At 39.0% G+C, this 22,965-nt stretch overlaps 1 protein-coding gene across 1 annotated transcript; it reads right to left on the reverse strand.

The window, feature by feature from the left end:
- Nucleotides 1-826: 826 nt before the first annotated feature.
- Nucleotides 827-21,292, reverse strand: LOC6557975 (dual specificity protein phosphatase Mpk3). Its single transcript, XM_032742232.2, has 5 exons — nucleotides 20,415-21,292; nucleotides 2,369-2,486; nucleotides 1,686-1,896; nucleotides 1,445-1,580; nucleotides 827-1,374 (listed from the first exon to the last, which is right to left on the reverse strand). Exons 1-5 carry the CDS (start codon nucleotides 20,851-20,853, stop codon nucleotides 827-829), a joined length of 1,452 nt encoding a protein of 483 aa, XP_032598123.1. The 5' UTR covers nucleotides 20,854-21,292.
- Nucleotides 21,293-22,965: the final 1,673 nt, after the last annotated feature.

Here is a 22,965-nt window from a genome sequence, read left to right on the forward strand (position 1 = left end):
TAAACGTTGGTTTTAGTAAAAATTAAAAAAAAAAGACCAAAAAAAACATGCGCATAAAAACAGTTTATTTTTCAAGTTTAAACTTTATAAATAACGCGATTTTGTGTTGTTGTTTTTTTTTTGTTTTTGTTTCATTTTATTATTATTTGTTGTGTTTTTCATATTCATCAACTCGTTTTGACTTGGCTTACTAGTTAAATACAAACATGTACATAAGGTTGTTTTCTTTCATATAAGTATGTATACATTATATATAAATATATTTTATATATTCTTTTTCTTTTATTTTAGTTGGTTGTGTGTGAATAACTTTCATTTTCTTTTTACGTTTCTTTGTGGAAACATTTCTCTTGTTTTTCACGCTTTAGACTTACAAAATTAACTAGAAATTATATTTGTATTATTTTATATTTATATTATATTCTTTATATATGTATATGTGTGGGTGTACGTGTATGTGTGTGTGAGTGTGTGTGTATTCGACAACCGAAAGTAGGAAAAAGAGCTTTGATTTCTAGACCGATGACGACTACGGCTCCTCGCTGGTTGAATCCATGGCGCTGACGAGAACCAGCTCAACCACTGAAACCGCCTCGGCTGTGGTTGTTGTCGAAGTGGATGAGCTGGTGGTGCTCGCTGGCGACATGTTGTCCGCATTGCAGGACAGACCCAGACCCATGCCCATGCTAATGCCGATGGGTGGCGGCGACGAGCTGATTGCCGCCGCTGCTGCTGCTGCTGCTGTTGTTGTTGTTGCTGTTGTTGGCGTTATGGATTCGGGACTTTGACTGGGCGGCAGCACAAAACTCTTCCCCACACACTGATCTCATTTGAGACCTGTGTCCGACGATGGCGTCCAGCGATCAAACTCAATGCCCGAATCCGGTGAGACGCCCGTTGCCTTCGCCAGATGAGCGGCTATAAATCCGCCCGTCTGCATGCACTTGCAGTCGGCGGCAATGCAATTGCATGAGAATTTGGAGCCGCGACCGCAACGTGCCACAAGGTTGGGGTTCGCAATCAGTGCCGTGGCCGGCGAGCAGCCAGCGTTTGTTGGTCCAATTATGTTGACACTGCCACCAATGCCGCCACCGCCGCCGCCGCCGGTGACACCGACGCCGACGCCACCGCCGCCCTCATCCATGGCCTGACCGTCGCAGGGACTGAGACGGAGTTGGCTCTCGAAGGACTGCAGCTGCTGCATGAAATGGAAATTTGGCGAGACATCCGGTTTGCGATCGCGCACCAGCATGAAGGCATCGTTCAGACTGAGCGCCCGAGTCTGCATCAGATAGGCGAGCGTCACCGTTACGGAGCGTGAAACGCCCGCCAGGCAGTGGACCAGCACCGCCGAGTTAGCTGAGCGCGCTTCTTCTGCAAAGCAAACCAAACCAAATAAACCAGTTGAGAATATACACACTTCATCTATGTGGGCTATACGCACCTATAAAATGTATGGCAGCTGGAAAATGCATGGCCAGATCCTGGGAAAGGTGATCGGTGATGGGTATTTGCAGATACTTGATAATGCCCGACTTCTCAAACTCATTGGGCAAATCGGGTGTCACATTCAACACATACTAAAAACCAAAAACAGAAAAAAAAATGAGAAGCTTCAGTTAGTTAATTATACTTGATAAATACATATATATACATATGTATATAGATATATTCAGCGGACATACCTTAATGTTGTACTTTTGCAGGGCATTCGAATCGCAGCTGTGCGATGCGTTGCCCAGAAATAGGCCGGGTATTATCTCAACGGGCGCCTCATTGAAATTATGATGACGATGATGGTGATAATGATGATGATGTGTGGTGCTCTCACAGTCCGATGATTCACCGGAACTGCTGCACGCCGAATCGGAATGTGGCGTGGAAATGCGTAGCGATCTGCAAATGAATTTCAAATATCTTAGAAATTAACAAACACTTAACTTTATTGTTTTTCCAATAATACTCAGATCCGATTTATTTATGGCTTCAATCGACTGACCTAATTATTGATTTAATTGCACAAAAATCTTGTTTACCAATCGCTTTACTTAATTTGTACTTTCTCAATGATTGCTACTAATTCATTAATTGTTTTCTATAATGATTTATTTCTGACTTGGATTTGAACGAATTTCAATCGTTTGTTTCTTGATTGATCTGATTGTTTAGTTAATTTTTCATTAATCTTGTTTACTTAATCTTTTCATTTCAATTTCTAAATTATTCAGTTAACAATATTAATAACTGATTTATTTCTGATGCTGATACTATGATTGTTGTTTATTTAATTTCACATGGATCTTACTTAATTTCTTCATTCAATCCATATACAAATCAGCTTATATCATACTCCAATTCGAAGACTTACCTAAGACCCATCAGCTGATCGGCCTGTGCATTGCGACTAGATTCCATTTCTTTGTTGTGCGCCTGGTTATCATCCTCACACCACTCCGGAAATGCATGACGAAAACTGGAGAAACCATCTGCAACCAAAAATGTGGGGGAGAAAGGGGAAATATGAATATGAGATACAGATACAGATACAGATACAGATACAGATACAGAAACTAAAGTATGCTTTTGAAGTAAGCGAAACATTTTTTTCTTCTTCTTTTTTTTGTGTGTCGTGTTTCGTTTAGCTTTTGTATACGCTTGAAAAATATTTCGTTATGCTTAGCCAAGTGTGTCCTTCTGGGTCTCTGGGTAAGACAACACCTTTTTTGTTGCCCCAAACTCCACCGCATCCCCCCATCCACCCTTTGAAGTGGCCTATAGCCCAACATAGACAGCAGACAACAGACAGCAGACGGAGGCGGTGAAGCATGCGTGAAATTCTTTCTTGCAGTTTGCGTTTGGCTCATTCATAAAATACGACTTGTGTCGAGTGTCCGTCGTTTTTCTCCAATTAGAAACGGAAGTGGCCGCCATACGAGACCCAAACAGAGGGAAGACCAAAGAGAGGAGAGCAGTGGAGAGGAGAGGCAAAGAAAACGGAAATGCTCTTCCTACATACACATGCTATTGCTATTGCTATTGCTATGTTTGTGCACGAGTTTTATAAGCCGGCAAACGAACGATCCGAGCTGAGCTGAGCTGCGCTGCGCTGAGCTGTGCACAACATGATGAACATGATGATGACTGCGAATTGTCATAACACAAAACGGAAGCTTACAATTTCCTACTTGGCGCATAATAAATGCGATTCCGCATTTGAAATTGAGCAGCACGCTGATAAACAGCAACAACACACACTAATAATAATAATAATAATAATAATCATGCTGCTTGCTGCTTGCACAGTCAATGGGCCAACGGTTCGTATACGCATTCAAGAAGACGACGAGCGCAAGAAGAAGTCTTGGTAAACGGAAGAGAAACAATTTAAAGGCAGCAGCAGCTGACTCGCCCCCACTCTAAAAGCAAAAACTGCAAATACTGCATTTGATAGCAATTTCCGTTGCAAGCATAAGCCAAGATAGCACCAAGGTAGTCACCCCTCATCCAAAACCTTTACTGCTGTTTGCAGTTAAGCAATTGATTGCTTGACCATCGAGAGCCGATTGCGCAGAATTGTATTTGAACACTGATTAAGAATGCTCTGCTGCCACGTAATTCTGCATAATCTTAAGAGCCCCCCTTGAGCGCCTTTGTTCTGGTTTATAATGGAATCAGTTTGTTTTCTTCATTTTTTTTCATTTCAAAAAACACAAACAAATTCCACAAATTTTCTGAATTCTACTGGAATCTTTTGGTTAAGAATTTCATGCCAGACAAGAAATCGTCAGATTCATTCATGTCTCTACCATGTCTGAGCAACTTAGTGAAAGAAAATAAAAACACTATCTAGTCATGTATCAGTTTATAGCTCGTCTAGTTTTTTTTTTGCGCAGAATCTATCAATTGTTGTTTGTTGTTTTTTGTTTTTTTTTTTATTTGCTATTATTGTTGTCTGTCGCAGTTTTGCGCGTGTTGCGCTTCCTGTTTTTGCCACATGAGAGCCGAAACGGACGTACGTGTCCGGTGGCACGGTTCAACGGATTTCACGTTCCACTAAAGGGCCGACTTTAAGTGCAGTGCGTCATCGCAGCTGTATGGGCAAAAAAAATCTAACCGCAGGCCAATTGCGAGCCAAATTAATTAGCCAAGCGCCCAAATAGCAAAGTTATAATGGTGTGCGTGTGTGTATGTGTGTGTGTGTACATCGAATGAGGGTAGTCCAAAAGCTGACCGCTTGTCTAACTGTTTACGCGACAAAAGTTCGCCTACGTCATTTCCGTTGGGACGCATGTTTGCTCCAACGTTTCTATGTAAATGGATAGAAACTTATATGTGGATGGCGGCATTGGGGGAGTAAAAACTGGGTAAATATGAATGGAAAGCTTTTGTGTAGATGTGTGCTGGCATTTCTATACCTAAGAGTTGCTCAACTCACGTTTTTATATACCCTGTAAATGCTCCACATAGAAATTATAGCAAAGAACAGCAACTATGCCCAATAAAAACACAGACAACATTTTTAAGTAGCTATTTTAAATAGAAATTGCCAATATTTTTTTTTTTTTTGTTGGGTATTTTAGCGAATTTGTTTACGACAAACTGATTTAAAAGTAATTCTTATTTTTGATGCTCAAATATATTTAAGATTTATTAACAATATATTATTGGGGTTTATATTTGATGCATCTTTGCAAATTATTCATTTCAAAAAAACTGTTTGCAGGGCATTGCAGAGTTTAGTTGATATTGCTGTAAATTTGCTATATATTTATTTGCTTAACTCACGATCACGATCACAGTGAAACAATAAACAAAACACACACGCGATAGATAAGCAGCAGCAGCAGAAGCAGCAATAAAAATTTTAAACAAACAAACAAACAGATGACAAAAGCAATCGAAGCTGGCGAAAACAATGAATGGAAAATGTCCCAACAAAGGCAAAGCAAAACAAGATAAAAAAAAAAAGACGAGTAATTAAAAATATTTTTTGGCGAGTTCATGACTCGAAGATACCGTATACCCATTAGCAAGAAAGATGGGCATGCCGAAGATAACATTCACTCAGACAGATCAGTGTCTTTAATTCATTATAAGCTCAAAAATAACCAATCTAAATCTGTGATATAGTAGTCCGATGTTGATGATATTTGATTCAAGAGTTAGTCGTTTTTGTTCGATAACTTGTAACAAAAATAGAATAAATATTTAATAATATAATTTATAATATAACTATCTGACTCGATCAACTCCGATTTATGTTCTGCCTGTTGCAAGAAGACGTCTAGAAACCTAGATTTCATAAGTTAGCTTTACGACTGATTGAGTCATAGATATCCGATCTTGATCTGGATTATATATAATTTGATTTCATTGAATGCATTACAAACTAGTCAACAAAATTAGCAGGCCCTCGGCAAGGGTATAAAAACAAACGAATGAACCAACTGCGACGTCTATTTTTTTCTTCTTTTTTTTGCGCCAGTTGTAAAAACTTGCATGTATTATTTATAATGTTATTTCGTTTGTTGCTTTGTTGTTATTGCCTTAATAAATAAATAATCCAAATATTGCGCTTAGCATGACAAGCACATCCCGTGGGCGGTGGCTGCAAATATGCCAAAAAAAAAAAAAAAACAAAAAAAACTCGAAACTCACTCGCCATGGATGGGGGTTTGTGTGTGTGTGTGTGTGTAGAGGGAGTTGTAAGCATAGGCAAGTTAAGGGGAAGCAGGGCGAGTGCTGGGGGGAGGGGGGGACAGGTGGTATTAATTCAAATCCGGTTTTAAAGCCCACAAATAGGCATGACAATAATAAATAGGCAATATGTATGTTGTACATATGTATTTGAAGTAGTTTGCGCTTCTCGCTCGCTCGCAGCTCACAAATTGTTAGTGTATTTATTTATTTTTTATTTCGTTATTTGTCGCCGTTTCTATTTTTTTTTATTTTTTTTTTTTTTAATTTTTCACGTTTTGAAGGTCGTTTGCACTGTGCACGTTGTTATTGTTGTTGTTGTGTGAACTCATCAATGAAACAATACAATGGAGAGAACAACAGCCGACAAGCGAACTGCTTTTGGACAGAGATACTACAGAGGCACACACACACACACACAGACACAGAAACAGACACACACATAGTTGAGAATTAGACTTAGAAGCAGAACGAGTACGAGTATTTGATGTATATGCGGACAAGCAAATGCATATATACAAATGGGCAGGTGTGGCACATTTGATAACCATAGATAAAAATACATACAGACAATGACAATAACAATGAATGTGAACCAAGACGAATTATATGAATGGTTTGCTAGACAGAGGGACAGAAACAGAGATACAGAGAGAGAGAGCAAGAGAAAAAGAGAACATTTGCGAACTTTAAGTTTAAATTTTATGGCTGGGTACAGTGACCGATAGACAACAATTACTGCGGCAATATTTCAATTGCTTTAATCAAAACTTTGACTTTAAGGCTTCTTTTGCACACTTTTCAATAATAAAAGGCTGCAACGTTTGTGTTGAGTGTGTGACATTTAAGTTTAAGGACTAGCAGCTGAATGGAGGTGATGCCCAGCAAGTGCAGAGTGGCAGCTGAGCATCGAGTAGGGTGAGCGAAGGCGGGGGCTCAATCAATCATGTTGTAATCAATCAAGTTGCCGTTGCTTACAAGACACTATTTAAAATGTCAACCAACTTTTGCGTGTGGGCGAAAAATGCTTTCTGGGCTTCTTTGCCTAATGACATTAATTTTACATGCTGCCCACAAACAGCAAAGAAATCGAAAAGAAAACCTCTCAAAAAGAACTATATAAAACACCCACATAAAAAAAAAAAACGAAAAAAAAAGGCAAAACTCATCCAATAACTTTGAGTTGTGCAATGCATTATAAGAAATTCTCATCAAAGGCGGAAGTGGCAGTCATTAATATTTTTGCCTTTTAGCTGGCACTCTTTTTTCCAGTTAGCCCCACGCCAACCCCCCTTTTTCGGCTTGCACTTTGTTTACGCGGGCAGCTACAAAAAATGTGCTGCTCCGAAAATACACGAAGGCAACACTGGAAAATTTGGGGCGTCTTGTGGAAATGTAAACAAAATGGGGCCATGTCGGTTGGGATGGTTTTTTTTTTATATTTTAGCTGCTTTTTTTTCTTCTCTTCTCTTTTTTTTTGTTCACATTTCTGCTTTCGTAATGCGAACACAGAGCTACAAATACTACAAATACTCCGATTATCTGTTTGGGTTTGTCTTATATATTTTGCTATATATGTGCATGTGTGTATATATGTTTATATATATGAATGTATTAATGTATTTGTATTTGTATTTGTATTTGTATTTTCTGTCCGACTCTGACTCATTGACAAATAGCATTGAACTGCAGGCGGTGTTCGTAGTCGTCATTGTATTTTGCCTGTCTGTCTTTTCATTCATGGAGCATGGAGAACAGAATGGACGTGCCATATACTCACTTATATACCATTATATACACATATACATATATATCGTAAGTGTATACGCACATGTATTTATAGTACACGCCATTGTGCAACACATGGCTGACTGCATTTCGAAAGTGCGGGCTGAGAGAGGGGTAAGAGACTAAAAGGAATGTTGTTGTTGTGTTGGATGAGTGAGCATGCATCATAGACGGAAGCATGCCTTGCCGCATTGGCCACACATGGCGTATGAGTTATATTGATTTCCCTACACAAACACAAATCCTCATGACAAACACACAAAAGCCGCAGCCAAACAGCAACATCAAACCAAGGCATATGACTATGTACTATGGAAATCCCAAAGACAGCTTGCAATATAATTTTTGTAAAGAATTTCACTGGAATCTGTGTGTATATATTAGCCATAATAAAAAGCTATGAAATTCTTATAGAATACCACTGAATACAAATCGAAATAACCCATAAATAGTTTCAACTTTTAATTTACAGCACATCTTCAATGGAAATCTATAATAATCCCTGAGTTAAGTTGTTTGACCCACTGTGCTTCGATTAAGCACTTGACGTCCACATTGCGGTTACAACAGCAGCGCAGCAGCAGCTGCCGACAACAATGTCGCCCACGCGACCAGCAGCCGCAATACAACAACAACAACAAAGAGAGCATGCACAGCCACTGAAACCACCTACGGCCATAAAACCAAAAATGAACGTAGCTTAAAATGTATATGAAATAGCAACAACAACAGCAACAGAAGCAACAACAACCAAGTATTCTAAATAAACCAACGCCCGCGTGCATTAAAATATTTTGTGTCAAAGCAGAAGAAAGAGAGAGAGACACAGAGAGAGAGAGAGAGAACGAGAGCAGAGACGAGGCAAGACGAGAGACGTCGGATGAAGCCAGAGACGAAACGAGAGCTGAGCTCTGCCTTGAGCTGAGCACAACATTTTAGCATAGACAAGAACCGGCGCACAGCTTTTGGTGCTGCAGTTATTCGACTTTGAGGCGTGTATACCTGTTATACACACTAATACACAAAGCACGTACACACACACACACTCCCACACACACCCACACACAGCCACAGACACGCACACAGTCGCGTAATTGCAAAAATGAAAGAAAGAGTTTGCTTTTATATAAGCCGCTTGTGCCTTCAAAGTCGGCGCCCAAATGCTTTTTATGAATGAATGCGCCACGAAAGTAAGAAAACTATGTATGTATGTGTAAAACGAAAGAAAGAATTATAGAGAGGCAGACAACAGAGCGAACGACAGAGAAATGTATATATATATACATATATATATATATATATATATAAATGTACGTGTGTATACATAGAGGCCACAGCTCTTAGCTCGCAACTATTTGTTAAACAGCAATTTCGCATTCACATACAGTTGCAAAACAAATACAAAACAACAGCAACAACGACAAATCGAGTAAGAACTCAGGGCTGCAAAAAATACTCTTTACTGCTCCATAGAACTTTCAGGAATTCGACCAGTAAAGAAAACATAAGAAACAGTTTTTTTTTTTTTAATTCTATATTTTATATATTTATGCAACTATTATATACGCTTTTCATAGTACCCAAAAGAGGGTACAGAAAATGATGACTCTGGCGACTCTGTTTTCGTTCATTTGATTTCCATGCCAATCATGAATTTGAATTAAATTCAGTCAATTTGTTGCAATTTGCTCAGCATTTTTGTCGTGGCCAAGCGGAGGTAACACACAATGTTTAGCTAGATACATTTTATAGCTGCAACAGCGGCTTCTTTTCCGCATTATGGATTCCACAGCCAAGAAGAAGCAAGAGGCAACTCAGCTATGGTCAGTTTAGTTAGTTTGTTGCATTAACCTTTAACGAGTTGCACCAACGTTCTACTTTGTTGCACATGCTAATTGCCGCCAAGTGAACGAGAGAAACAAAGTCAGGGACAGAGAGAATAGAGAGGCAAATAAACCTATTTAGCAGATAAACGAATAATTTTGAAGCAAATAAAAAAATTAATGGGTATCGAATGGGTAGTCAAAAAATTTAAATACCCTAAGACGACTACAATTTTTAGAATATAAACGATTGCTTTACTATATCTTAGACGAACAATTGTAGTATTCAAAGTTTAAATACCCTATGACTAAAATCACATTTTTTATTTCGAAAAAAAAAAAAAAAAAACTTACACATGAATGGATAGTCAAAGCTTAAATAATAACATTTGACATTTGACTACTACAATTTTAGGCTTATCCTCAATTAAAATTTCTTGGAAGGTATTTAATTTAGTGGTACCAAATTTTTGTTAAACATTTATTCCACGCAAGAGCTTTAACAAATTCTAGCTAATTGTTAATAATTAAATTTATAACAAGCTCTTCAAGTAGGGTATATAAATCAGTAACAATCAGTAAACAAAAATCCATAAAGATTTATAGGCTACTATAAATCACTGATATTAACTGAACTTCAACTTTTAAATAGTAATGCTAGTTTTATACATGAACAGATAGATATAAACATCACTCAGGCTTATTAACATAGATAAATATATATGCATACATCATTCATGGTTGCATTTTGATTTTTAGACATATCATAACTTCAAGTTGTGTCCAAATACCTTTATATATCAAGTATTACCAAACAACTTTTAATTCTTTTTCTTCTCCCTTCCAGCAACTATTAAACTATTAAATCCATTTCTTTCCTCTTCTTTCCTTCTCTTCTCTTTTTTATTTTAATATTCTCATATTAATTCAGTTGTCTTCACTTCTCTCTTTTAATAACTATTGATTCTTTTGATATTCCGATATTAATTTAGTTGTCTTCTCTTCTCCTTTCTTCTCTGTCTCTCTTCCAGCAACTGTTGATGTTTTTGATATTCTTTAAATTCTACTCTTCTCTCTTCACACACACACACGCACTCACCTAATAAGTATTTATCGAAAACAATAAAAATACAGAAGAGCCGAGAGCAGAACAGTCAAAATAAACTTTAAGTCATTTAAACAGGGCCACGACAACATTTTAGACTAATGACTGAGTTTATTTTGCCTGTTGTCGGTTTGTGGTATGCTTTGGGTTGTGGGGGACGGCAAGGGGGGTAGATGGTACACAAAACCGAATCCGGTTAGAGATTGGTTACATGAAATTTTGAGGTTTTACATATTTTGAGGGAGGCAATGGACTGCTGCTGCTGCTGCCTCTGCTTCTGCTTCTGTTTCTATCCTGGCTAAATGTCAAACTGCGTAAGCCAATCAATCAAAATGTAAATAGGCAACAGCAAAGGCAAAGGCAACCATTTGCATGTTTTGGCCGTCTGCTGCTCTAGCTCTAGGCCAGCTTCTGGACCCGTTAGCAGCAGCAGCAGCTATAAATAACACGTAGATCCGCGCGCAGCTTTCCTGGTATTAGCCTGAGTATCCTGAGGGACCTTTTTTGCCTGTGCCTCTGACGCTGTCTCTGCCTAAAAGCTGCCGCACATTATTAATTAATTATGTATAATTTCGTCGGGATACGCAATTGCATGAAATGCGGCAACGTCGTTGCTTGTGCCCCCTGACCCAAAAGCAACAACAACAAGATACAGATTTTACACGGAATATGCTGCCAAAATTAAATTTCAGTTGAAGTGGAGTCGAGTGGAGAGAGCAAAAGAGAGGGACAGAGAAAGAGAGAGTGCACAAAATCCTGGATAATTGAAACTGCGCTCGTAGAGCTCTAAAAGAGAGAGAGAGAATATTACTGTAACTTTCAATATGTATCTGTAACTGTATCTGTATCTGTGTAACTGTTGAATGTATCTATGGCAGTAAATCTCTCTATATAACTGCAAGTTTTGAGAGCATGTTTTTTTTAATTTTTTGGGCAGCAGCAAAGGAACGAAGGAAGGAGCGGACAAAGGGAGGCGGGGTGGGGCTTTGAAGTGGAGCACAGCGCGTGGCTGTTTTTTGCAAACAGGGTCAAGTTTAATGTGCAGCTTCTTGTTGCCGGTGCTTCTGTTGCAGATGAATTTACTGTCGTCTCTTTGTGCACGCAACAAGTGCAGCATAAGTGAACGAGAGAGAGACGACAGATAGAGAGCGAGAGAGAGAAAGAGTGGGATACAAATAAACTGAGTTGAAGTCACATTTTGTTTCAAATTTATTGATTTTTTGTTTGCATTGGACACTTCCGTTACATAAAGCCAGAGAGGAAGGAGGGAGGGAGGAAGAGAGCGCCACGCGCTGTGCTAAAATATATGATGTAACAAGTGAATATTGCTCGACCAGCAGATATTCTGTACGCGCTCCCTTAAAGTATTTCAATACTTTTCCAATTTTTCCTTTAAATAAATAAATAGTATCAAACTTTGTATGCTATATGCAATGTGATTAGTACTGAGTAAAAGTTGCATAGTAAATTTGTATTATTAACAGTTTCAAAAGGACACAGGTCTATACATAACAAAGGCAAACAACAACTATAAACAATACCTGCAACAACAACAACAATCAGTAGCTAGAGCTACCTGTCACTTTAATCAGAGAGAATACGTGCAAAGTGCTCAGAATTTCATTTCGAAATGAAATGGCAAAATGGCGAACAACAACAAATGAAAACAAAGCAGAGACGGACATCAATTGTATATGTGAGGCAAACAGAGACAGAGCACTTATAAATATTGCATATGAAAAAGATGAGCAGTCGAACATGTGTGGCAAAAAGTCCTGCAAAGCATAAAGTTCGTTACGTGGGCAAAGCGAATGCGAATGTGAAAACGCACAAAGATAATCGAACTGAATTTATACTATACGCTCATTTCTAACGGCATCGGCTTTAAAAAGAATGTTAATTTTAATTGTCAATATAACAAAATTATTAATTTCTTCTAAAAATCACAAAAATAAGCAAAAACATATAAAACGTAAAATGTTTATTTTTTCGGGGAAATAGATGGGACAAAATTTTACCCATTAACTTACTGTAGAAACTTTCATAAGCAGTTTGTATGAAAATGCAGTCACTATCAATAAATGTTCTGACAACAACAGCACACTTTATGTTTAATACTGTTTGGCCATAACCAGAAGATATTTCAAATTTAATATTAGCTCCACAAGGTTTGGGGGGAGACACTTTTTTAGCTTCCTTTTGAGGGCGACGACAATCGAATCCAATCGCATTTTATATAATATAAACTAAAAAGCTATGGAAAGCACAGAACAGCACAGCAGGCATTCAACAACAGCGCAGCCAACAACAGATGCTGGGGGCAACAGGCAGCAGGCAAGTGCCAGTGGGGCACTGGGGATGAGGAGAGCGATCAGGGGGAGACAGTGGGAATGGCACGCACTGCATGCTATATTCATAAGGCAAATGGAGAGGGGACAACAGAGGCGATAAAAAAAAGAAAAGAAGAAAAGCGTTGCAGAAGCGACAACATCAGCGGGGTGCAATAACAGAAAGGAATGTGTAGAAATTTAACGACGACAACGGCGAGATGCGCTCTGGCTAAAAACCTAAAATCAAAGCAGGACTCTTTGGCAAGAACTTTAAGAGAAGTTTAATTTATTTTTAAAATCATTCCAGTTAATAATCGGCAAACTGATATTTGCTGACACGTAACTCTCTACTAGAATCTCAGCAATGCTTTTGTCTTAATTTCAATTGTTAAGTTTGCTCTTTTTTCTCACTTCCCGTTACGTTCTCAGCTAGTATACAAAACTTTGTCCATTCATATTATATCTCTTGCAAACCGCCACAACAACAACAACAATAGCTTAAAAAATGCATTCACAGCTCGCCTTAAGTAGAGACACGAACCACTCACACACATGCACATGCATACATAGAAATACTGACACACAATCGAATCGATGTTCTCTGGCTGGCTCCCCTTGTCCCTCTTTGTCCATCTCTCTCACTCTCTCTCTCTCGCTCTCTCTCTTGGATTAAAACAGACAATACTCATGATTGTCGCTCTCTTCGTTTGTTCTTCTCAACTTCTTCTTCTTCTGGTAGCTGTTGCTGGCTGCTGCTGTCTCGTTTGGAATACGCTGCTTATTTGCACTTTGATGAAATGCGTTCATGTTGCTGTTGTTGTTGTTGCTATTACTGTAGATTTATGCATGCAAGCGCGCAACAATTTCTTAGCTCCATTTCATTTCGCTGGCAGCCTTTATTTTTTTTTGTAATATCTCTCATGTTCCTCTTTTCTTCGCACCGCAAAAATTCAATCGCTCTTCTCTGCTTTGCTCTGCTCTTCTATTTTTTCTTTTCGCTTTGCCTGTTGTGGTTGTTGCAGTTGCTTTGCTAATTCCAAGAATACAACAATTTACGCGTCCAGCTCCCCCGCCAAGACAGGCAGCTAACTAATGGGTTGATGGAGGCCGGTAAGGGTAAGGGGAAGGCTAAGGGAAGTCATCGTCATCGTTTGTATTTCGCAATGCGCCGCTGATTTTTTAACTCGACTCTTTGACTCTGCTTTGGTTGTTGTTGTTGTTTATGTTTTGTGTGCAACACACACACGCCCTGAACACTTCCGCTGAAGTCATGCGAGGTACGCAGAGGTATGCAGCACTACTACACACATAGACACACAAAGACAGACCAGAAACGCCCTCGCACTGCTTTGACCGGAAGTCGATCGTCGTTGCTGTTATTGTTGTCCCCCTTTTTCCCCCACTGTTCATCATCAATATTTAGCAAATATTTGCATTATGCGTGTGTGCGTCTTCTGTGTGTGTGTGTGTGTTCGTGCTGGTCTCAGCCTCCGCCATCGCAGGTGGCTTCAGAAAGCTGACACGTTGCCAATGTGGGTCTCCTCTTGCCGTTAGGCGGGCTGAGCTTAATTAAAGCCCACACAAACTTTGACCCAAATCCAGCGCCGACAACAACACAAACAACAACAACAACAGAAACGACTCTGTCAAAGCAAGCCAAACCGTAGGCCGTGTCAGAGTCGACAATTCGAGCAAAGCAACAACCACAAAACTCAAGAAATCTAACCAACTGTTCCGTTCCAGCTGTCCAGCGTTGTCAAATGCTTACTTTTTTCCAGTGTGTATATGTGTGTGTGATTGCTTAATAAGACGCCAACGTAGAGATGCTGTCTGTCCGTTCGTCCGCCCGTCTGTCCGTTCGTCGGTCAGTGTGTCTGGACACACATCCATTTTGCATGTGGGCAGTTTTGTTGTTTAGTGTCAACGCGACAAAAAATATAAAACAACAAGCGGTGCACAGTGTGATGCTTAAACCCAAATTCAAGCGTTATTTTTGATTTTTTTGTTTTTTGAGAAAGATGCAAATGCAAATCTTCAAGCTGTAGGTTTTTCAGAAATATATGTTGCAGCGTCATCAAATGACAATTTGCATCAGTGTGATTGGTTGCCAATAGTTTCGAAATCTTTGGAATGCATTGGTATTTTCTGTTTATTTCCCATTCCCAATATAAAAAGCTAATTATTACCGAACAGAAAATAATGAATATAATAAAAAAAGAATATTCATTCTAATGTAGCTAACTACTTCATGGTAATTGCAATTTCTGAAAGTTCCAATTTCCCAGAAGCAGAACTCAATGCGTCCTTGCTTTGGATGTCATTTCTATTGAACTCTTCTTCAACAAATACAAGTTGCTCTCTCGCTTCCACCCTCCCTCTCTCTCTCTCACTCTCTCTGACTACCCTGTCCAGTATATTTATGCACACATTGATACAGATTTATATGTATGTGAGTTCATATGTAGTTGCAAGTTGAGCCCAGCATCCGAATCAGAGCAATGCCAAAAAGGCTTCTGCTTCGGTGGCACTTGGCGTTTTTCGGTAAAGGCAGACAACTTGAAAGCTGCTGTTGGGGCAGGCAGAGGGGCGGCGAAGTGGGGGTGCAGCAAGCAGCCACAGGCAAAGGCAAAAGCAGAGTCAGAGACAAAGGCAGAGACCGATGCAAGATATTCTGATGAACAACTATCATCAAATTGTAATGAGGCAAGCGTCGGCCTTGGAAACAGATACGAATTGCCAGTGTATGTGTGTGTGTGATGTGCCACGTGTTGTGTGTGAAAATAAAGAAAACGCGCAACGCACTCGTTTGTGGCAAACTTGTGAAAATTGTTTAAGCCCAAAAACAAAATTAAAGCAACTTGTCCACAAATGAGGCAAACAACTCTCCAACGAGCAACAAGTCGACAAATACACACAAATATATATATATAAAAATATATATATATATATAATTATATGTATGTGTGTGTAGAGAGCTAGTTGGGAAAATGCGAATGTAGCGACGACGACGCGTGGAAATGCATACCACAGAGTTGTTTTTATGGCGACGATGCGACGTCAACGTCGACGTCGCTGCGCATGCGCAGCAGCCGAGTTCAATTTCTATAAAAGGGTCGACGATGCAGAGAAGTCAGACAAACGGACAGACAAGCGGACAGACAGGCAGACAGACGAGCAGACAGACGAACGAACAGACGACTAGTCGAGAGACACCGAGAACAGTGGAGCAGCTTTGTATCCGCCTGGCTATAAAATAAAAAAAAAACAAAGTCAGACAAGTTCTGCCGACGCGTCGCCTCTGTCTATAATTTTAACTCAACTTCCAACTCCCCAATAAAAGTGGCGGCGGCGGCGTCAGCGTCAGCGTCGGCGGCTGCGACTGCGGACAGAGACGACCGCAACGCATCGTTCGTTGACTTTACGTTCGCTAGGGCCGCAAGGGAAGCACAAGTGTAAGAGAGAGAGCGAGAGACAGAGAGAGTGGGTCCATGCAAGGAGCGTGTGATGATCATGTGATTGGTTTGAAGCTTTGCTAAAATAGTATAATTGAATTAAATTTTTTCGTGCAACGGAAGCGCTTAGTTTAAGAAACTGCTTGTCAACTGTATATGTGAACATGTGCATGTGTGTGTGTGTGTGCTCTCCCACACATATACACACAAACACAAGCATTGACTCTCTGTGACACTTGGCCCCCATATTAATTGTTTTAATTCTGAGAAATGCATACAAAGTGGCATTTAATTAAAATGAATTTCGCATCTGCAACAGCCATAGCGACAGCAGCAGCCACAGCAACATCAACAGCAGCAGTAGCAATGCATAATGCATCCGGCCGACCCCCTCCCCCCCCTCCCCTCATTCCACTGTGACGTTGCACCCCTCGCACTATCCTGTCATGAGCCTTGACTGTCTTCCTCTATCCTGTGTATGACAACATCCGAGCGACAGAGCCGAATAATTGCCCGAGTCTTGATTGAATTTCAAGGTTAATTAGCGTCATGAACTGAGCAGGCAGCAGGCAACAGTATCGAATGCTTCTTGTTGCACGGGTCGCTTTGCCAACAAACTAACTATCCCATACAACATCGAACAATGGCTAACACAGCTTGTGCAGAGATATATAATTAAGCGCTTAAAAAAGCCACAAGCAGAAGAAGAATTAAAACATATTTAACTGGCAACAATTTACTAATAGTCAGTTTTGTAAGCATAGTTTTGTTTAGAATCAGCTGCTTTTACTTTGATCTACCACTACAAAAGCAGAACTATTTAGGGTCCATCATACAGTGGCGGTCAAAATATTCGTACTCTTGCTCATTTTCATTTTTATACCTCCTTTCATATTCTATTTGAATCCTTCGCTGATATCACTCCTCAACATGTCTTCTCTCATACGCTTTTTTAATTTACACATATTAATTTTGACCCAAAATAATTAATGATAATATTAAATGCATTAGACAACTAAGAGTTATATTATATTTGCTGTAAAGCTTGAACTATAGGAAAAATCACTACAAATTTATAAAATATATGAAAATATGAAATATTAATACATGAATATTATTTCCACCATTAGCTACTTTGACAGACTTTACTAATCCAAATTTCATGATTACTTCCAATTGGGTTTCTTTCTATTCACTATCTACTACATGCAATACATATCCAAGTGTTATAAATATAGATATATATGTACATATATACGCTCATATCGGTTTACCAACCAATACAACAATAAATGCCATTTGCATTCACATCAACATTGAAAAAGAAAAATATAGAAGGAGGAGGGGAGGGTTAGCTTCCCGCAGAAGATAAGATAAGCCTGGTGTAGTGGTATAGTGGGCCAAAGTGGAGCTGCGAATGGAAATGCGGATGAGTAAAAAAGAGAAATAGCGCTTATCGCAAAAAAAACCCAAAAATTAAAAGTATGGAAATTCTTAAGAATTAATACGAGAATTCGTATATATATATACGAATATAAACGTATAATTGTAGCTTGTACCTGCTGTGCGAAGTGAATAGGCAGAGGCAGAAACAAGAATTTCATTTAGCATTTGGCATCATTAGGCGAACCCAACTTGCAACAACGGACGAGGCGACAAACACTTGAAGCATCCTTTATGGCCCAAAAAGAAAACAAAAAAGGTGCCAGAATTTCCACGCTATTATTCGCTTTCGGCATAAGTGTCATCGGAATTGTCAGCTTATCCAATTTTCCGGCTAGTCCCAAGGAATTTCCAGTCGTTAAACTGCTGTCCGTCCGCCTAATTACCTGAGCAGAGAAAGCAGAGGCAGCAGCAGGTAGTCGTCTGAATCTGGATCTGCAACAGCCTCTGACGTCACTGAATATAGTCCGTATATATTTATATGTGTGACCTTATCTTATGCTAATTTGTGTCCAAATTCTGCTTTAAGTTCTATTTTCCAAATGAAACCAATAAACAATGCCGATGAGGGGACAGAGAAGGGGAACGAAGGGCAGCCGAGAGATGAGCAAGAGGCAACCACAGCCAGCCAGCCGGTCCATTTATTGACGCTCTATTGTCAATTTGCAATATTAGCACACTCTGCCGAATGGGAACGTGCTTTTTCGGGGGTATAAACAGCTGTTGTGGCACGTATGGGGATCGGGAGGGGATAGGGGTAAGGGGAAGTGGAGCATTTGGGGTTTGTAAGCGAGCGGAAATTGAAAAGTGATAAAAATAAATATGAAGCCAGAGTCAGTCAGTGTCAGGCCAACAGCACTATTCAGATAATAATATATGCAAAAAAACATACACTCAGAGAAATTCTATAAAAGGCACTGGATTTTTTCCGTATAAAATTGAAAATAAAATTTTGTTGTTCCACAATAATTAACCGTTGTAAAGAAAATATGAATTGAATTTGTAACATTAACAGTAAATGTATATTTTTGTGAGGTTAAGGTACGTACATAACCTAACCTTAGATGTAACTCATTAATTACAACCCATAATAATTATCCTATTTAAAGGAATTCCATATAACGCCCTACTTACTTTCCCGAAGGCTAGAAAGTGACTGCTTTTAATCGAATTTCGCACAAAAACACAAATATGCAAAAATCTTGGGAAAAACTAACGGAAATTTTATTCAAATAAATCATAGCTATGTAAGAAGTAACGTTATAAAATGCGTAAACAAAGTTCCACTACGCCTGGTACAGTTTATAGCAACATAAACATGAGTGCCCCTAATCGAATTTCGCGAAGTGTATATAATTTATATTTATTAAATACGGGAATATATGTGTATTATACATTATATATAATTTGTGGGTTTGAATCATTGAATTTTCTACAAATTGAAAGTGTGGCATTTGACTATAGGTCTAGGTAGTAAAAATTTAAGTGCTGAAGAATGTGTTTTTTAAAAGAGCTGAGAATTTTTACGTTTTTAACGTTGGGCATTAAGTAAGTAATTAGTAAGGCATTAAAAATTTGTAAGGTGTCTTTACGAATCTGTAATATTTAGTTACAACCTAAACCCAGTAAAAATTATTAAAAGGAGTATTTAAATGTGTATGCAAGTGAATAACAGACAAAAAGAAGCATTTCCGGTCCCCTAAAGCATATATATTCATGAACAGCATTAACAAGCGGGTTGTTTCTCAACCGTCTATAAAAAAGCGATGATCTCAACTTCTTTAAGAATTAGAGACACAAATTTGGAACATTAGTTCACGTTCATCAAACGAAGTACAACAATAATGTTAGTCGTTTCGCTAATATTGATAAGAATCGACTATCGTTTGCAATAAAATATGTTATTAAAGTTATATCTTACCCAGATAGCCAAATTGATTATATGTACAAATTGTATTAAGATCGCTTAAGAAACACAAGAGAAATTGTATATTTCAGTATATTTCTCAACTTCTTCTCGAGCTCTCTTGACTCACGCTCTCTTACTTATTTTAATGTGAAACCCATTAAGCAGCCTTACAACTTTTAGCTTGCAACAGAGATCATCTTGTGACATGCAAAAGAAATGTACTTTATGGAGTAGTGTTTTTTGACGCGACAATCAAACAGAGAGACAGACAGACAATTATTGTCAAATGAGAAGCGTGCACCTTTTTCATTGTAAAATCTCCGGCCGGCAAAAACAAGTTCAAAGCAGCAGCACATTAATTTATAGGCGCCACTAAAAATTGTTCTGGCGTGATTCGAAAGATCATTTATAGAGTATGTCCGTGTGTCTGTCTGTGTGTCTTTGCCTTTTAATCTATTCATAGAGAGACCGGTGCTATTGCTTATCAGCTGGCGAATATAGCTGCCCCCACCACTGGCGACCGATCGCGGCCTTGTTAATAATAAATAAGCACAAGTATTTTTGAATTTTTGTGTTCCGACTAGACTAATAATAACATTTATAAGAATAATAATAGTACATAATAATAATGGCCAGCAAATGTTTATTTATGGCATGCATTTATATGATTTGTTTGGCTTTTGTTTTCTTTTTTCGCGCTAAACAGCCAAGCAACAATAACAAAAATAAATACTATAACAAACGAGTATAAAGTATAAATATAAATGTGTATTTATTTATTCATTCTTGAAATACTTTTGCCACACACTTAGAGAGAGGGGGAGGGGGTTGGGGGGGGGGGGGGGGGAGATTGATTTATGAACTCACCTCGCAGCGAGACAACGCGACAACCGTCCTGCTTGAGACGACGATGTAGCACATTGATTGTTGCATCGTTGTTGCAGTTGCCACCAAACATGGCCAATGCTGTTGCACCAGCCGCTGCCACATCCTGTTGTTGCTGGTGCTGCTGTTGTGGAACGCCCACATCGTTGTAGAGTATAAAAAGACAGACTTTGTAGGCCGCTTGAATGCGCTCTTTCAGCTCCTGCGATTTGATTGTCGATGGTAAATCGATCTTGCCAGCAGCTAAGCGACGCAGCATAATGCTCGGTATGCTAAAGTTTACGGCACTTCGAATGTGCGATTCGCTGTATTCCTGCGAGCCGCGACAGTCGAGTATGATCAGCTTTTTGGCATCGCAGCTGGCTCTCAGCTCCGATTGGAGCCACTCTTTGCTGCAGCACTCGTACTCCGTTTCCGGCATTGTGAAAAGCTCTGCTTCTTCTACTATTTCTTATTTTTTTTGGCAAATGCACTCACTACTCACTTTCTTGCTGTTTCGCTTTTTCTAGTTTTTGTGTCTTTTTTCTTTTTTTGTTTTCGTTTGCCTTACAAAAGTTTACATCATCTGCTGCTTTTGTTGTTTTTGTTGCTTGCTTTGCCTGGCGCACATTTTTTGTGTAATTCTTCTGCTTCTGCTTTCCTTTTTGTGTTGTGCTTCTACTCTCACACAAACAGGCACACACTCATGCACACAACACACATATACACGCGCACCGCAAGCAAGCAAACGAAACACAATTTTTTTACAATGAAATCTTTTTCCAGCTACGTTTTGTGTAGAATTTTCCCAAGCGCTTTGGCTGTTATTGCTCTCTCTCTCTCTCTCTCTCTGCGATTTGTTAACAATAACAATAAAATTGCATTTGTTGTTTATTTGGCATTGGTTGCTTCAAAATTTTTATTTACACTGTGCTCGTTTTTTTGTGTGTTTTTGTATCGCACTTTAATTCGTTTTTTGATTATGTTTTGTTGTTCACACGCACACAAGCCCGCCAAATCACTACCGTGTATGTATCGCTATAAGTGTGTGTATGTGTTTGTGTATGTCGAAGTTGAGTGTGTTAAGCAAATGAAATAAACAGAGCCTAAAAAACGCGCACTGAACACCGAACACCGAAACACCGTACGAGCGAGCGGCCAACATCCAACACGATGCAGATACGCTAAAGGAATGAAAAAATAAACGAAAAATTTGCCTCAGTTCACTATTAGCAGAATGTTAAACATACTGTTAAGCCGTTTCTGTTGTACTCTCACAACCTGTTATTGTGCTGCTGCTGTCGATTCGTTTTTGTTGTTCATTTTGCCGCACATGTTACCTCAATATTGTGCAAATGATTTCTCAAATGCTGTGCTGTAAGGTGTTCTCGCGCTGTTGTACTCATCGTAAGCTGTTATCTCGCTGTTGAGCGCGATTTGGTTCTCTGAGCGCGAAAACTGTGCACCAAGAGCGAAACCCAACAGTAAGTTAAAAGCATGAGAATTGTAATGAAAATAACACACATGAAAAAAGAATGATTGGTAAAATCCTTCATTTTGGCTGATACATGCGAGAAAAATTTGATAGAAAAATGGATATTGCTCTTATTTTCGCAGAATATTACAATAATTATTTATTTTAAAATTGCTTATTATAAAAATTCATTTATTTTGTATCACTGTTCCAGAGTTCCGGCTGTGTCACACAAATACCTCCAAAGGCAGCAACGACAAGTGAGCGGCCGCCTGCAATAGCAGCACCCACACACACATACACATCGTGAGCTGTTATCTCGCTGTTGAGCGCGATTTGGTTCTCTGAGCGCGAAAACTGTGCACCAAGAGCGAAACCCAACAGTAAGTTAAAAGCATGAGAATTGTAATGAAAATTACACACATGAAAAAAGGATGAATGGTAAAATCCTTCATTTTGGCTGATTCATGCGAGAAAAATTTGATAGAAAAATGGATATTGCTCTTATTTTGGCAGTATATTAAAATAAATATTACTTTAAAATTGCTTATTATAAAAAGTCATTTATTTTGTATCACTGTTCCAGAGTTCCCGCTGTGTCACACAAATACCTCCAAAGGCAGCAACGACAAGTGAGCGGCCGCCTGCAATAGCAGCACCCACACACACAACACATATGAACAGAAGGAAAAGAGAGAGGCTGAATGCTACAAAAGGTGAGCGTGTAGAATGAGCCCGTTAGGAAATTTGATGTCAATTGTGTAGATGTTTACTTTGAATTGAAAAATTATATGTATATTATATTCAAATATACAATATGTAAGTTGCAAATCAGCCAAAATAAGCTCAATCAAATTTTCAGTTTATTTAGGGTCATTTAAAATCATTTGCCAACACTTTATTTTCAATTTTGTATGTGTATTAATTTCTCACCTTACTCATTGCAATGTTTTCTCCTTACAGACTCTCCCTCCCCATCTATCTGCTTCTCTGTCTCTCGCTCTCGCTCTCCCACAACAGCAGAAACCTCGCATGTGCGCATAGCACACGCTCATAAGTTTGTGTAAAGTTCATTGATAT

The sequence above is a fragment of the Drosophila grimshawi genome, unplaced genomic scaffold (assembly GCF_018153295.1).
Source record: "Drosophila grimshawi isolate 15287-2541.00 unplaced genomic scaffold, ASM1815329v1 contig_44, whole genome shotgun sequence".
NCBI classification, from domain to species: Eukaryota; Metazoa; Arthropoda; class Insecta; order Diptera; family Drosophilidae; genus Drosophila; species Drosophila grimshawi.